General features: G+C 40.9%; 1 protein-coding gene across 3 annotated transcripts in view; it reads left to right on the plus strand.

Moving 5' to 3' along the window:
• PTPRG (protein tyrosine phosphatase receptor type G) overlaps nucleotides 1–16541 on the plus strand; it is an 822933-nt gene that overhangs the window by 762624 nt on the left and 43768 nt on the right. For all 3 annotated transcript variants that reach the window (XM_056129040.1, XM_056129043.1, XM_056129042.1), the window contains 2 exons: nucleotides 1042–1133; nucleotides 14962–15053. In XM_056129040.1, the coding sequence (XP_055985015.1) occupies nucleotides 1042–1133; nucleotides 14962–15053 (184 nt within the window). The remainder of the gene's footprint in view (nucleotides 1–1041; nucleotides 1134–14961; nucleotides 15054–16541) is intronic.

Genomic DNA, 16541 nt, shown 5'->3' on the forward strand with positions numbered 1-16541 from the left:
AAGTGAAGCAAAGCTGAGGTGTGCCTGGCTGGGTCTCAGGGCGGGGGGGTGGGGGGGTCTCCGGCGGAGTGGGACAGATCCCAGTGACACGGGGCACCAGAAGGATGCCGCCTGCTTGGCTAAAAGACCCAGCAGTAGGGCCAGCTATTGTGAAGCCCCTCTGCCAGATGAACAGGGACCCTTCTCTGGTCACAATAGCCATTCATGCCGAGCAGCCTCATTAAATATTCAGCCTGTGCTTCCGGCAGCTCATTAGGGCCGCAATGAGTGGTGACGTTGAGTGCTGGGAAGCTGCGGGCTGGCCCGCATCAGGAGGCAGAGGCTGAGCGAGCTGCTGATGGCTTTTCTGTTCCCTGCCTGTCCTATGATGACCAGTGTTTGCTCCCTGCTTTGCCTGAAGTACAGGTAATAACCAAACCAAACTGAAAGCAAAGGAGGTAACACTGGAGGGTCCGTGTCATCTCAGATGTTGTCTGGCAAGGGCCTTGGATCTTGAGTGTCTGCCCCCTTCAGTGCCCTCTGACCCTCCTTCAAGAGCAGTCTACAGTTTGGGGATTGAGGGGCGGTGGGGCGTTGCTCAGAGCTAACAATGTGGTGCTATTGTGGAGTTGGGCTCCCAGGACTGCTCTGGGGAGGGGTTGAGGTATAGCTTTGAACTTGGTTTTGGGTGTTTAGCAATGAAGTCCTCTGTAACAGGTCAAGTTGAGAAATACTGCAGACTACTCCTCGGGGTTTGTGCTGCAAGTTTATTCAGTCCATGACAAGTTTTCAGAGGTTTGAGTAGTGCCTTACCATGCCTTTCCCTTTTGATTCTCTGGAAAGGTGTGGCATCATCATATATGTATGTTCTGGAGCTATTTGTGTTGAACTCAGTAGGCTGCGTGTTGTCCCTCCTGCATCTTGTCACTTTTCTGTGGATGAGCACCGTGCAGTGGGTTGGAAAAAACTGGGAAAGTCTGTGAAGACTTGAAAAATGGTGAACTCCGACAAAGTATAGTTTGCTGGTCTCACTGTTTTGCCTGTTTTCTCTTTCTTGCACAGAAAATGTTTTCAGACAGCTCATTTCTATGTGGAAGATAGCAGCTCACCTCGGGTGGTCCCTAATGAAAGTATTCCTATTATTCCTATTCCGGGTAAGTCAGACGCTGCGCTTATTTACAATGGACTAATTGTGTTCCCCTTTTGTGCTCAGTTTTATGTGACAGCCATGACAAAATATTATTTTTATAGTCTCTTAAAGCTTTCCCAGTCTGAGACTTAAATTTCACAGAATCTTCGCTCCTTTGCATATCTGCAAAATAATGAAATCCTGTTAAAGAGAAACAAATAATTGAGTTAATGGTTATAAATTCATGTGCAAGGGAAAGACATAACAGTGAAATAAAAGGTCAGCCATGCATATCTGTAATCCATATGGATTATGTAGCATTTCAGTTCTTACCCCGTGCTGACAAATGTTTTAAAAATTACAGTTTGCTATAGATTCAAAAGTGAATTTCTTCCTAAGATCTTTTATCTGAAAATAATTTCTTTGTGCTGCAACTTTAGTTCTTGGGAGATATAGTTGGAAGTAAAGGAACATATTCTTGATCTGGTGAATATTTCTTTTGTCCTCTGCTAAAAAAAAAAAAGAGAGAGATAGAACACCCAGTATTGGGGGGAGGGCTTGGTGACACAGTAGTAAATCTTAGCAAAAGTCATAGACATATAAGATAAAAAAGATGTGGAAGTACAGTGGCATTTAGTCATGGTAGATAGATGTCACTCCAACAATTTTGATTTTATTTTTTTTTACTTTTTTGCCAGTTTGAAACTTTCTTCCTTTGGGTTCCATCAAGTAACTAAATACGTATCTCAGATTTAGCATATAGTCATCGCCTCGCCATGAATTTTTTGCAGGCATATTTCTGTTCTAACTCCTCCCTCACAAACAAATCTGCAGCTCCCCGCACTGTCCTCCTCATTCTTTAAAACAGCCTTCATCACCTCACATACCATTTGTTTTACTTGTTTGTAGATGTCTCACTAAAATAAGAGCTTCAGAAAGAAAAATAGGGACTGGAGGAATAGTAGAGTGGGTCGGGCACTTGCCTTTCATGTGCCCAACCCAGGCTTGATTCCTGGCACCTCATTTGGTCCTCTGAGCATTGCCAGAAGTGATCACTGTGCAGAGGCAGGCGTAAGCCCTGAGTGCCACGGGGTGTGGTTCACAAACATACAAAACCCCGATAAATAAGTAAAGGAATGTCTGTGTCTCCTTGGTGCTAGTTTAGTGCCTGGTAAGTAGCAAGTATTCAACTCTACAACCCTATAAATGTCTTCCAGTTCTGAGCTTCACTACTGTGGTTTTTAAAGAAATGTAAGTCATTCTCTGAGAACCAGTAAGGAATACTTAATTTGTTGGCAAATTGTTACTAGTCATAGCATGGTTAGGGACTGTATCGCTCCAAGTGAAGTCATTAAACAGTGCTAGGATTCTCATTCTCACCACTCAGGTTATCTCTCTAGAGAAGCTTCTTGAAGTTCTGCCATAAAAAGTAAGGTAGAAGGGCTGGAGTGATAGCATAGCAGGTAGGGCGTTTGCCTTGCATGTGGCCAACCCAAGTTCGATTCTCAGCATCCCATATGATCCCCTGAGTGTATGAGCCAGGAGTAACCCCTGTGCATCGCTGGGTGTGACTCAAAAAGCAAAAAATAATAATAATAATAAGGTAGAGGAGCCAGAGAGAGTGCCCAGAGTGTTAGAACACATGCTTTTCCTGCAGATGGCCAGGGTTCAATCCCTTGCACTGAGCACTGAGCTGGGAGTAATCTCTGAACCCCACTGGGTATGCCCCCAAACCAAAAAAAGCAGGGGTCACAAAGAAATAAGGTAGCATAAAAATCTCATTGGACTGTTTTATGCTTGCTAAATGATTTTCACACTAATGGCAAAAGTTTTGTGTGAACTTCTATCCTCTACTTGCTCTCCTCCTTTATTTTGGGTGGAGGAAAAATTTGACTTGATTTAATGAGGAGACAGATGGCAATCACCAGTTTTCCATTTCCATAGAACAAGTAGTTTTGTCAGATCTACGGGACTTGTGCAATAGGCTATATAGAGCTGTTTTCTTCCAGCATCACCTAGAATAAGTGTTGACCTCAAGAAATGCTTAGGCCAGAGTGAAAGTACAGTGGATAGGATGCTTGCATTACATCTGACCTACCTGGGTTCAAGCCCCGCCACCCCAGGAGGCCCCTAATTTCCTCCAGGGGAGATCCCTGAGCACAGAACCCAGAGTAAACTCTGAGCACTGAGCACCACTGGGTGGGTATGGCTCCAAAAAAAAAAAGAAGAAGAAGAAGAAGAAAAAAGAACAAAAAAAGAAAATGCTTCAGAACCTTTCTCTCTTCTGATTAGATTCATCTATCAACACAACTGTTGGGTATGTTGCAGCTATTCACATTTAAAAGGGGGCATAATGTGAAATACTTTTTGTCAGTTTCTTGGGGTTCTACACCTGACTTTGCTCAGGGACTACTCCCAACTGTGTACACAGGGATTACTTCTGACATATGCTTGGAGGGTCCTGAGATGCTAGAGACTAAACTCAGACCTCCTCCATCAAAGCATTAAGCTATTTCTGCGGCCCATGAGGCAATTGTTGAGCTGTTATTCAGGTGTTATTTTATTACATTTATTTTCCCACTGGACCAAAAATCAAAAACCTAGGATCTTGCCCTGGCATCTACCATGAAACAAACCTTTGTTCACTGCCATGACCTCTCTGAGCCTTAGTTCCCAGAATTTTACTGAGTAAGAGAATGTCTGCCTTCCTCTAAGAATCATATCAAGCACTCTGGGGGTCTGAAGTGGTAACTGTTGGAATCATGCATTCCGAATGCTGGCAATCCTTATCCCAGCAGCCACAGACACCAGGCAGTTTTTGGTTCTCAGGTTAACTATGGCCTCTTGTTATCAGACACTTTCATTGCAGTGACCTGTGGCTCACTGCAACTAGTCACTGAGTTGGGTTTGAGAATTTTCAATCCACCAGAACCCTGTGCTGACTTGGAAAGTTTCTTGTTTCATTTTTAATCCATTGACTTAATTACCAAGTTAAGCATGCACAACTCAGAGGCGTTTCTTTAAATATGTTATTTTCTTTTTAAATGTGAAATCCTCAACTGTGAAATTACTACAACTGTATCTGTTCATTGAAAGGAAAACGCTGTAAAATTCTTCACTGAGAACTCCATGGTATTCAGTTGACCTCACCTGGCATCATAGCTGGGTCCCTGAGAAGTTTTAGCATGTTTATAAAGATAATTTCTTTAAATATTTCAAGGAAGTGGGGCATCATCTTAACTGGAGGGGATGCCCAGATAAACAAATTTACTTCATCCCATAACAGGGAACTGTTAAGTTTTTGTTTTGATGCCACACTGGGCTAGGCTCAGGGCTTACTTATGGCTCTGTGGCCAGGGATCACTCCAGTGAGGTGCAGGGTACCAAATGGGGCTTCAGGTGATTAAATCCAGTGTGGCTGAGTGCAGAGCAAATGCCTCTCTTGCTGTGCCATCTCTCTCTCCAACCCTGGGAGCTGTTACCCTATGTGACCTTTTTAAAAAAGCATTTACAGCTTGTTCACAATCTCCTCTTAAACAAAAACACAAAATATTCAATTCATTTCACTTATAAAATAGTTTATAATTTTTAAAATATGTTTTGGGCTGGAGCCATAGCACAGCAGGTAGGGCATTTGCCTTGCACGCGGCCGACCCAGCCGACCCGAGTTCGATTCCTCTGCCTTCGATTCCTCCACCCCTCTTGGGGAGCCTGGCAAGCTACCAAGAGTATCTCGCCCACATGGCAAAGCTTAGCAAGATGCCCATGACGTATTCAGTATGCCAGACACAGTATCAAGTCTCACAGTGTTACTGGGCCCGCTGGAGCAAATCGATGAACAACGCGGGAGTACAGTGATAGTGACAATGAAAGTATGTTTTAAATCCCTTTTTTTCCTTAAATTTTCCAGGGGGTTCTTCTGATTATTACATCATAACTTCAAGAAGAAAGTTCAGGGGCTGGAAAGATAGCACAGCGGGTAGGGCGTTTGCCTTGCCGACCCGAGTTCAATTCCCAGCATCCCATATGGTCCCCTGAGCACCACCAGGAGTAACTCCTGAGTGCAGAGCCAGGAGTAACCCCTGTGCATTACCGGGTGTGACCCAAAAAGCAAAAAAAAAAAAAAAAAAAGGAAGAAAGTTCAGTATCAAAAAACCAGAAAATTTTAATAAAATTGTAATGTACTGTACTATTAAAGTTTCCAAGAGAACTTTAATGGAGAGTTTGGGGGGGTTATTTTAAATGATTGCCTGAGGAGTTAATCTCCTCTTACTCCCCAAAATAGGGCATTTCAAGATCCTGGAGTGGTTATTTTACCCACTAGATCCCAGTTATTCTTTGTTCAAAACATTGTCTGATCACCAGACAATCTTAAACCCAAAATTCATCGACTTTTAAATTATTTAACCTTCTAATTTTCTATATTAAAAAAATTTCCTAAATGAGTATGATGACATCTCAGTATCTGTATTACTTACCATCATGCCCAAAAGGTGAAAGAGGAGGGGGAAGGAGGAGGGGCAAGTGCCTGCCATAGAGACAGTCTGGGGGGAAAGGGGAGGGTAAGGGGAGCTGGGGACATTGGTGGTGGGAAATGTACACTGATGGAGGGATGGGTGTTGGAACACTGTATGACTGAAACCCAACCAGGCACAGCTTTGTAACTGCATCTCAGGGTGATTCAGTTAAAAAAAAATTATTTCCAGATAACAACCAGCAAACAATCATTTTACTGCTTAAAATAATGTACAATAGTGTTGAGATTGGAAATTCCATTCCCAAACTCTTATAAAAATAGCACCCTTAAGGGCTGGGGAGAGAGTACAGGGGCGGGTAGGACGCTTGCCTTGAACACTACCGACTTGAGATCCATGTGGTCCCAGAAGCTCCCTGGGACATCCACATGATCCCCCGAGCCCTGCCAGGAGTGATCCTGAGCACAGAACCAGAAGAAAGTCCTGAACAACGACAGCTGTGGCCCCCCAAAATAAAACAAAGCGGAAAAAATAATAGAGCTCCTGATTCACCAATGTAAAATATATAGTATGCTGTCCCTAAAATGTAGTTCATGTTGAGCCTTCTTATTCCTCATTTAATGTCAATGGGGAATTTACCAACCGCATGCTCTGTTCATTTTCCCTGCAGACTTATGGAGCCAGATGCAATTGATATGCAGTTGATGGGGAAACTGAGGATCAGATGCATTTAATTTACCCAGGGTTACTTAGATAAATGGGGGAGCTAGCTTTGGAATTCTCTGTGTGACTTCAAAGCAAGAATGCTGAGAAACGGCTCCCCCACCTCTTGGCATCTGCTCTGACAGTTCTGATAGCTCAAGACTTTAGGCTCTTCATTTTGGTAAAGCGTCACTGAAAGAAGGTGGTTTTTAAATGTGCATCTTCTCTTTCGTTTTTTGTTGACTTGTTTTTGTCATTATCACCTTCCACTAGTATTGACTGTTTGCTTCTTCGTGAAATTCTCTACCTTCTTGGAGGAAGATGTTTATTTCTTGAAGTTTTTTTTTTCTCCTCAATAAAATGGCTGGAGCGATAGCACAGCGGTAGGGCGTTCGCCTTACAAGCGGCCAACATGGCCGACCCGAGTTCGATTCCTCCGCCCCTCTCGGAGAGCCCGGCAAGCTACTGAGAGTATTGATATGCCAAACACAGTAACAACAAAGTCTCCAGTGGAGACGTTACTGGGCCTGCTCGAGCAAATCGACGATCAACGGGAGGACCTTTACCTTAATAAAATGTCTCTGTTTATTCTCTAGTTACTTTTCTCCTCCTTCCCAATACTTTCAATTCATCTGTACTTCATTCCCTGTGCAAAATTAGGTCTGTGTGATGGAAGTGACTTGGGGGTTAACTGTTGCAGAAATCTCAACACTAAATTGGCAACTTAGGAGTGATTCTGTTAAAGGTAAAATCAAGAAAAATCTCTGATCTTTAAATCTCAAACAAAAGTAGAATCAGTAAGTTAGTCTGACTTCTAAAATGTATTATTAAAAAGGCAACTGGTTAAAGGTAGTTTTGCTACTAATATTTTCTTTGTCATTTGTTTTGTTTGGGGACCACACCAACTGTGCTCATGGCTTACTTCTGGCTCTGAGCTCAGGGGTCACTCCTGGCAGCGCGATACCATATGGGATGCCAGGGATCAAACCCAGGTAAACCGTTTGCAAGGCAAGCACCCTACCTGCTGTACTATTCTCTGGCCCCCTGCTAACCCTTTTATATTCATCCTTTGGAAGAGCAATTATAGGAATGTTTGGGGAATTTTGAGTTATCAGTTTCACTGTCACTGTCACTCTGTCATTGTCCTCCCATTGTTCATCGATTTGCTTGAGCGGGCCCAGTAACATCTCCATTGGAGACTTTGTTGTTACTGTGTCTGGCATATCGAATACGTCACGGGGAGCTTTCCAGGCTCTGCCGTGCGGGCGACATACTCTCGGTAGCTTGCCGGGCTCTCCGAGAGGGGCGGAGGAATCGAACTCGGGTCGGCCATGTTGGCCGCTTGTAAGGCGAACGCCCTACCACTGTGCTATCCCTCCAGCCCATCAGTTTCACTAATTAAACAAATTTGAGCATGTAAATTCTGCAGTGTATTTTTCTGGTTTAATATAGCAGAGATACTCTTCTAAAAATCAAGATATATTTTCTGGTCTTGTACACATTATGTAAAATATGGAAATGCAAGGGAGTGTAAACTTGGAATAAGGTTAGTCCCAAGAGAACACGAGAGTCATGACCAACATGAACGAAGTATTTTTGATGTTAGATTTTAAATATGATAAAAAAAAATGAATTGCAGTGCCTACTTCTCAGGCATGGTATATGAAGAAAATAGAATTTTAATTTTTTGGTAAGTTCAACTTCAACTATTACAAAAGAAAAAAGTGGCTTCAATTCTTAATATTTTCCACTAACACCTTTTCAAAATGACTTTCCACCATTTCACTGTAATGAAGCATAATTGTAGACAGTCATCTCTTTGTCCCTTCATCTGCTTTCCTTCTAAGATACAGTGCAGTCACAAATTTGTCTTTGAAGAGTCACATTACCTTTAACATCACTGTCACTGTCACTGTCTTCCCGTTGTTCAGTTGTTCATTGATTTGCTCGAGCAGGCCCAGTAACATCTCCATTTTGAGACTTGTTGTTACTGTGTTTGGCATATCGAATACGTCACAGATAGCTTGCCAGGCTTTGTCGTGCTGGCGAGATACTCTCGGTAGCTTGCCAGGCTCTCCGAGAGGGGCAGAGGAATCGAACCGGGCTCAACTGGGCTGGCTGCATGCAACGTATACAACTTTTTAATTTTTTGGTGTTTGAGGCCACACCCAGTGGTCATCTGGGCTAATTCCTGGCTTTGCATTCAAGGGTCAATCCTGGGAGGACTTGGGGGACCATAAAAGGTGCTGAGTTCAAACCAGGTTGTCTTCGTGCAAGGCAGTGCCTTACCCACTGCACTAACTCTGCAGCCCTATAATAACTTTTAAATCTGGTATTTTCTCTGGGAACATTCATTGGCACCAATAAGCTTAAATAACATTTCATTGCCTCGCTTATTAATAAGAATCACATATGCACATTCCCTCCTAATTATATTCACTGTATATTACTTTACTCTTTGAGACTTTCATTATATATCTTATCAAAATCAGAACTTAGACTCATGAAAGGAACTTGCTTACCGAGCATATCGGAAGGGCTTTTCTGAATGTGCATGTTGTCAAATACTAATGTCCTTATAAATGCTTTTCTCTGGAAATTAGAAAATCTAACTTTCTAATAAGAACGTTACAAAATAAAATGTTGCCACTAACGTGCAGCTTAGAAATTCAGAAATGATTCATGCTTTTCCTACAGTTAAACTGCATCTTAATAATTTGAAGGTCACTGGCTTCAGCAGGGTGTAGCATATAAAGGATCTTTAAACATGCAGTTTTAAGCCCAGGGGATTAAACCAACCTTGTTGGCATATTTTATTTATATAGAGATTATTTCCAAAGGAGACTCATTGGTCTTTTGACTATAATGAAGCCCCCCTTAATGGACTTCATTGTGTCACAAATGAAAAGAGATTTCTTGTTATGGCAGTAAATAAAATATTCTGATCTCCACAGCATTCCCTGCATTGTAAGAGTCTTAGACAGAAATCTATTTGTTGTTCTTTCTTTTGTAACTAAAATCTTGATAATGTTCTTTGATTTCGTATTGCTTTATCTTCCTAAGTTGACACAAAGGTATGACCAGAACAGAGAAATGCCTAACTCTGGTCTGTAAAAGGCTGAGAGGGCAGGCAGGAAGGGGACTGAGTTTCTGAAGCAAGAGTTTGTCTTCTGGTGGGGGCTGGTTAACATAAACAGCCCCTGTCTTAAGACTTGGGGACAGGGAGAGAGGTGTGAGCAAGCTCAAGTCAGTAACTGTGCTGGGGCTTTATACATTCTTCCTGGCCATAAACAGATTGGGAATTAGAACTGAGGGAACTACCATGGAAACAAAATTTACAGACACTGATTGCAGAATAACTTAAGGCCCTCTGGAATCCTAATAGTGATTGTATATAAACCCAGGCACTGACACAGTAAACAAATAGGATTATTTTCTCAAGGTAAGCCTTAACGGAGCTGGAGAGAGAGTGCAGTGAATAAGGTGTTTGCCATCCAAGCAGCCAACAAGATTTGATCCCAAGCACCACATTTGGTCCCCCAAGTCCTGCCAGAAGTGACTGTTCAGTGCAAAGTCAGGAGTAAAGCCCTGAGCATTGCTAGGTGTGGCCCGAAAGCAGGAAAAAAAGGTGGTGGTGGGGGGGGGGGGGGGAAGTCCTTGAGTTAATCAGCAATCCTTCCCACCACACACATATAGATACACTACCAACAGATAAGTATTTTGGATTTTGCATTTTGGCTCTTTGCACAGAGGTCTCTCGATTAGGATTGGGGACCATATTGGGGTTCTGAGATCAAACAACAAGTTAGTCTCGTGCGAGACAAGTATCTTACCTGCTGTACTCTTCTTCCAGCTCCTAGCTAAGAATCTCAGGCAAGGGTTAAATGCGAAAACACTTTTCTTATCTCACATCATCAAGATGACCAGTCTACTAGCATGAATTTTCCTGGCACTCAAAGTTTATAATTAAAGCTAAAGTGTAACTTTCAGCCATTTTTTTTTAATGAAACACTCTCTGAAATATATTATTCCTACCTTTTCAAAGAGCATGTTCAATTTAAGGCCTAGGGAGGTCATAAGGAATCTGTGGAGTCAGCCTTACCCTGCTTTATAATGACAGTCAGCCTTAGCCAGGCTCTCATGCCCACCCACACTTTCCCCCATCCAAAATTAGGAGCAGTCACATCCCCTAAATCACTGTTAAATGAGTAGCAAGTTAAATGAGTGGCACCTAGTCGTAAAGCACAGCTACTAGGCATTTACTGTCAAGCATTCATACAAATACTTAAAGCATTTTCCATAGTGCAGTGTGAATAAGGTTCCCACTTTATTGATGAGGAAAGCAAATATGGAGAAGTAGAATCACCCCAATGAACAGTCAGACTCTGTCAGTCGCACTCATACCATTGCTTCCGGATGCTCAGTACTCAGTAAACCTATCAGGGGTGGTGGTAAGAGTCACCGCCACCGTTGTATTGAATTAACGCTAAAAACTCAGCTACCACTACCACTGAGCAGTGCCCCCTGCAGCGCCACCCAGTGGGGGATATCTGCAGACAGCTGCCAGTGCTGATTTTTTTCCTGCTACCAAACCAAAAATAGCCAGGAGAGCTAATCGTGTGCCTTTTTGTGGATCTATGATGTCTTAATATTAAGAGAAAGTAAATTTAACATATTTGAGAAGTTTGAACAGAGTACAGATGACTTCATTCTAATGTTTCCCAAGATTCAGGAACAGTAAAGACATAATCATGGATTTCAGAAACAGCTTTTTATTATTTTTTTATTTTACTTATATTCAAATGCATTGTTCCTTATTTTCTGCAATCTTTCATTGGTGGTCAAGATTTTTGAAGTCATTTTCTTCAGAGAGAGCCTGTTATCGTTGATATATTATTCCCCAGAGCTAGATGGTCTACTTCTGTTTGGGGGTACAGAAAGGCTAATTTTAACTTTCATCAAAAAATGGTGAAAAGGCCTTTGACTAAAATAAAACACCCCAGGGTGTAGTTCTAATGACTAAAGATAAAATCTAAGAGTAAAGCAGTTATAATATTTTAATGCCAATATTAATAATTTTAGCCGTTGATTCTCAGCTGACAAGTGATATTATAGTGATAACAGTTGTATGCCCATTTTTGCCTTTACATCTCTGGTACCTGAAAATTCTGTAAGAAAAAAATACTAGCACAAAATAATAAAGTGATGTGTTTTATCAGGAGTATTCTAATTAAAATTAGTTAAAAATAATTTTTAAAATATTTTAATTGTTTTACTCTGGTTAATTCTGTGCTTTTTTTTTTTTCTTGAAATTGTGGTGCTTTGGAAATGAAGATACCCAGTTTTCCAAGTAAACAGGAATTCCAGTTTGGGGCTCAGCACTCATTTTATATTGCATAATGGCCTCAGAATCCTTGTGTGTGATGTGAGGCCAGAATGTCACTCTTACTGAGTTCTTATAATGATAAGTATATGAAAGCTTCTCAGCACAGTCCCAAGCTCCTTAAAAAGACTTGATAAATAGTGGCTCTCTTCTCGCCAACTCTGTCCTTGCTCTGCTCTCATTATGCCATCATAGTCTCTATCTAACTGGTGCTTAGTGAAAACACCTTCACTTTGATTCTAGTCAATCTTTTGTTCTTAATGCTTCTCCCTCATCACCACTCCATCAGTGACGTTGATTCTCACCTAGATCATCCAAGGCTTTCCTTTTATGACCCTTGTAGTGGTCCCCATGTAAATTATATTATGCCCCATACTTCCTCTTAATGTCTCAAGTTCATCACTTCAACAATAACAACAAAAATACTGCCCTTGGGCAGAGACCTGGTTCAAGTCAAGGTGCTCCATAAATGCTTCTCCCAGTACCTTCCCCTTCACTCTGACCCAGACATGAGCAGCTCTCTCCAAATCAGAATGTCCAATGGCTTGGTTCTGCAGCCCACTTCTGCTGCCTTACTCCAACCTTCAGTTAATCTTTCCGAGCTCAATTTCTCAACAAGAGTGAATATGAAAACATATGAATGTGAGAACCTTTATCTTTGGAGTACAAGTTAAGGTATATGTTTCCCTCAATAAGTGCCTGGCCCAGACTTAGTGCTGCTGATACTTTCTGCATCTGGGGATGAAACTCAGGTGTGTGGTGAAGTGACATCTGCAGATAGAGATCTCATAACCCAGAGACTCTTCAGACACAGACCGAGTGGATGAGGTCTTTGATGCTCGCCTAATTGCTTGGCCTTCTGCTAGTTACACTAATTTCATAATTGGCTGGTTCATGTTGAGAGAAATTTAATAGAAAACTATGTAAGGGGAAAACAATTAGGACTTCTAATTAGTCATAACCTTATCTTTAATCTCACTACCGAGGAAAAAGAAGATTTATGGCTACTTGGCTCCATTTATCTTGATTAAAAGACAAATGATGTGCTATCTGGTTAGCTGCTGGTGTTCGGTACACGCGTGCAAGTGGATGCCTGTGCCACGTGTCTGAGAGTTATATGGCATAACTGGTGGTACCAATAAAAGCAGAGAGGTGTAGCTAGAGTTCTTGAATAAAGAAGTATATTAGATTAGTAAGATAAATTTCCATGATTATCTTACTGACTTTCCTGATTTTTGCTGCATTTAGCCGTGGATGTAACCTGACAACTGATTTCTGAGCATGTGTAGCATTAGGTGGATATTAGAGTTGAGTACTTTGGAAGGAAAAGAAGTTTTTAGGAAAACTTGTTTAGCTAAAGCTGTAATGACTTGAGGTCTGACTTTTAGAGTGCTGTGGCTTTTACTTTGCAGAGTTAAACAACTCTCAAGATGTTTCTGAAGTGTCCATTGCCTAATCATGGCACCGTAAAATTCAATAAGAATATCAATTTTTGTAATGGTCATAATAGAATAAATGTGGCCCTTAACTTATCACACTACTAACATTATCACTCTGTCTTTGGAAATAGTATTTTGTCTTTCTAGCTAGAAAGGAGAGAAATGCTGCCATCTGTATGTTGGAGCAATTGTGATCTGCTCGGTTGTGTCCCGTTTCATGCATTTTTCCTCTTGTCCAAATATGAATTTACCCTTGAGTTAATCTTTTAGAGACTCTCCAATTCGTGTATATTAATCCTTTTCTCAATTTCAAATTAACTGCTCTGCCATTTGATCATTGCGTACTTACTTATCAACATTTTAAGTGAGGTGATTGGATAATTTTGGAAATTTTTCCTGAACTGTGCATTATGCTAAATCTTCTGGCTCTGCTTACATTGCTAATGCTAGTTACATCATTACGGGAGCTATAGATTTCTTGGGCATGCAAAGTGATTGCATATTCATGAACATCTTCAATCCTGAAATATTTGTAAATAACTTGGCAATTTTTTTTCATAAGGTGGCCTATTAAAATGATTAGGTCTTTAATTGTTCACACAGAAATAATTTGTGCTTACATAGTACCATTTATTTGAAAAATAATATTTCCATGCTAAGTAATTTGGATGATGAACGTAGAAGTCACCTTCCTTAAACAAAGTATAAAAGATGCTATTTTCCACTTAAGAATGATTCAAGTTTGAAAATGTCAATAGATGCAAAAAGCCACCCTCGAGCTTTGCTCTCTCGAAAGAAAGTAAGAAGGAATGACATAGTCAATGTTAACTGTCACCAGATGAAGAGAAATCAGATTGTCAGGCCTGGATCTATAACATTCTTGCCAAAGTAGGACCTCATTTACACATACAGATCTTCATACCCTTTGCTAAGAAAAGCATCTGTGGCAGTTTAGATGTTTGTGCGTTTGCCAAAGATCTTTCACTCTGAATAAAGTAAATGTCATGTCTGTTGTTTATCTCAAATTCAGCGAAGTATTTTTAAAAGGAAATATTTGCGGGGGAGGGTCGAGGGAAGAAGGGAGGAAGGAGGTTGGGAGCTCTGCTTAGTGGGGTGTGGCCGTTTTCTTTCAGTACTCAGTGTCAGTTGGATTTGGATAAATCAGCTTATAACATAGTGTGGTCCCAGGATTGGAACATATCCTTTTGAAGTGTCCACACTATAATAAATTGGGATGTGTAATCTTTCTAACTCTATACCTAGTCTGTCAGCACCAAAACATTCCAGTTAATTCAGTCTGACTGATCATTTGGCATCATGTAGACACAGCTGTCTTGAACTAAAATTCTGAACATTTAAATGGAGAAGGTACTGAAACTAAGCCACTGGCACAGTGGCCTTTACCTGTAATTTTGTCCAAAGATTGCTCAGACTTCAAAGAGTAGACATTCAATTGGATTCCATTGAGTGGCTATCTCTTAAAAAAACCTTAGTTGGTCATACAATTTATACCCATGGCATATTTGGTTAAGGGTACAAAGGGTCATTTAACCATGTAAATGGTCTGAATATATAAAAAAAGCAGTTATTCTCATGCCTTAACAACTGCTTAACTCAACTTGTACCATTTGTAATTATTATGAGATCCTAATGTAAAATAGATGTCAGGACCGCTTATGGAACTCTCTTTCAGGTAATACAGTTTTACTGCTCTATGCAAAATGCAAATATCTGTGCTCAATAAATAGGTAAATTATCATACAGTTTATACCCATTATTTGTTTTATGGAAGAATTTGTTACTGATCTTATGGAAGAATTCTCTGTGACTCTGAATATTGTTTTATTCCCACAGATGATATGGAAGCCATTCCTGTCAAACAGTTTGTCAAACACATTGGTGAGCTTTATTCTAATAACCAGCATGGGTTCTCCGAGGATTTTGAGGTATGTTTCAAAACTGGAAATTATTTTCCAGAGACTTAACTCTTGGGAAATTTGAAAAAGATTCGTTATAAACATACAAAAGGATAACTGAGGCACAGGCATCTGAATTCTAGTGTTTTGTTTGCTTATTCTTAACCCTTATCATTCTAATAGGTGTTTCCCCCCCCCCCCCCACCCCTTCAAACTCCCATCTCCCTCGGTATCAGTTGCAAGTATCCTGAATCTGCCCTCTGGGACAGTCGCAGGGTTAGAAATGGCAAACTTGGGTTCTCACTTCTTAATTTTAATTGCTGTAGCTGTCATAGAATTCAATTCTAGGGTACACACCAGTACAGCAGGCAGGTGCAGGGCATCGGAAGTCTGAGTTAGTGGCTAGAGACACCATATTGGCAAGCTTTGTTGTCCTGACTTTACCTGTGATCCCCAGTTTTTGTCATGGAAAGCAATGGTGTTAATACCACCTCCCTGCTAAACTTGTTGGGAAAAGTGCTTGAGCGATGTCCTTGAAAGCCTGAGAGTAATTGTTTAGCCGTACAAATGTTGATGGTGGTTGTATTTTTGATTATTAATCCTTGGAGCAAAGACATGGGTTAGCACAGCCTTCTGATTTGAAGAACTGGTATGCAGGAAACAAGGTAGAGAGCGGCACACTCCACCCTGCCAGCTCTGGGTTCTGTGCCAGTTCAACAGTGACAGGGTGTCAATGAGGAGCTATTAAACAGACTGCCCTTTTCTTCACTGAGGCGCTTAACTAAGGCACATCTCTGGCACCAAGAGTCGTGTCGAGGAGGCCAAGTTTTCATGGCAGCTCAGCTGTCTTCTAGCTTTGTGGATGAGACGGTTCCTTTCTCAGTCTTCTTTCTAGTTTAAGATGGAAAAGATGATGATGATGATGATGATAACTTGCCCAATCTCTTTTCACAAAAGTGTTCATGGGTAGCAAATGAACAACAGAAGGGAGTACTGTGGCATCCACTAGAAACCATTCGGCTGGGAGGTGCACTTATTTTCATGAACAATGAGAAATAAAAATAAAGCCCGAAGTCTCTGGCTATATGCAATTCCAGGGTCCAGAAAAGCCATCATAAAAGCAATTACATCAACAATTCATTTGAAATAGAGTCTTTCTCTTCAAGTTTTTTTTTTTTTTGGTGTTCTTGGGTTTTGTTGTTTTTTAAAATTGTTTTGAGCTGAATCAAAGCAAAGGTGGTGGAAAGAAGGAATTCTGATTTATTCAGCAATGTCATATGTTTCATGGAACAAACAAAAGCATGCCAGGTACTTAATGTGGCTATTAGATGCTTACCCAAAAAAAAAGGTTTCTGTTTAACTAAAAAGAACATGGTTTAAAGTCAAACATTTTATATTCATGAGGACAGCAAATGTGTGTGGTGTTAAAGTGATTTAGTTCAATTGACTGTTGGCTGGATGACTGAGCAAGAATATTGAGGCGTTTAACAATGTTGATGGTATTCAGGACAAACATTT

Source organism: Sorex fumeus, unplaced genomic scaffold (genome assembly GCF_029834395.1).
Source record: "Sorex fumeus unplaced genomic scaffold, SorFum_2.1 ptg000072l, whole genome shotgun sequence".
Classification (NCBI taxonomy): domain Eukaryota; kingdom Metazoa; phylum Chordata; class Mammalia; order Eulipotyphla; family Soricidae; genus Sorex; species Sorex fumeus.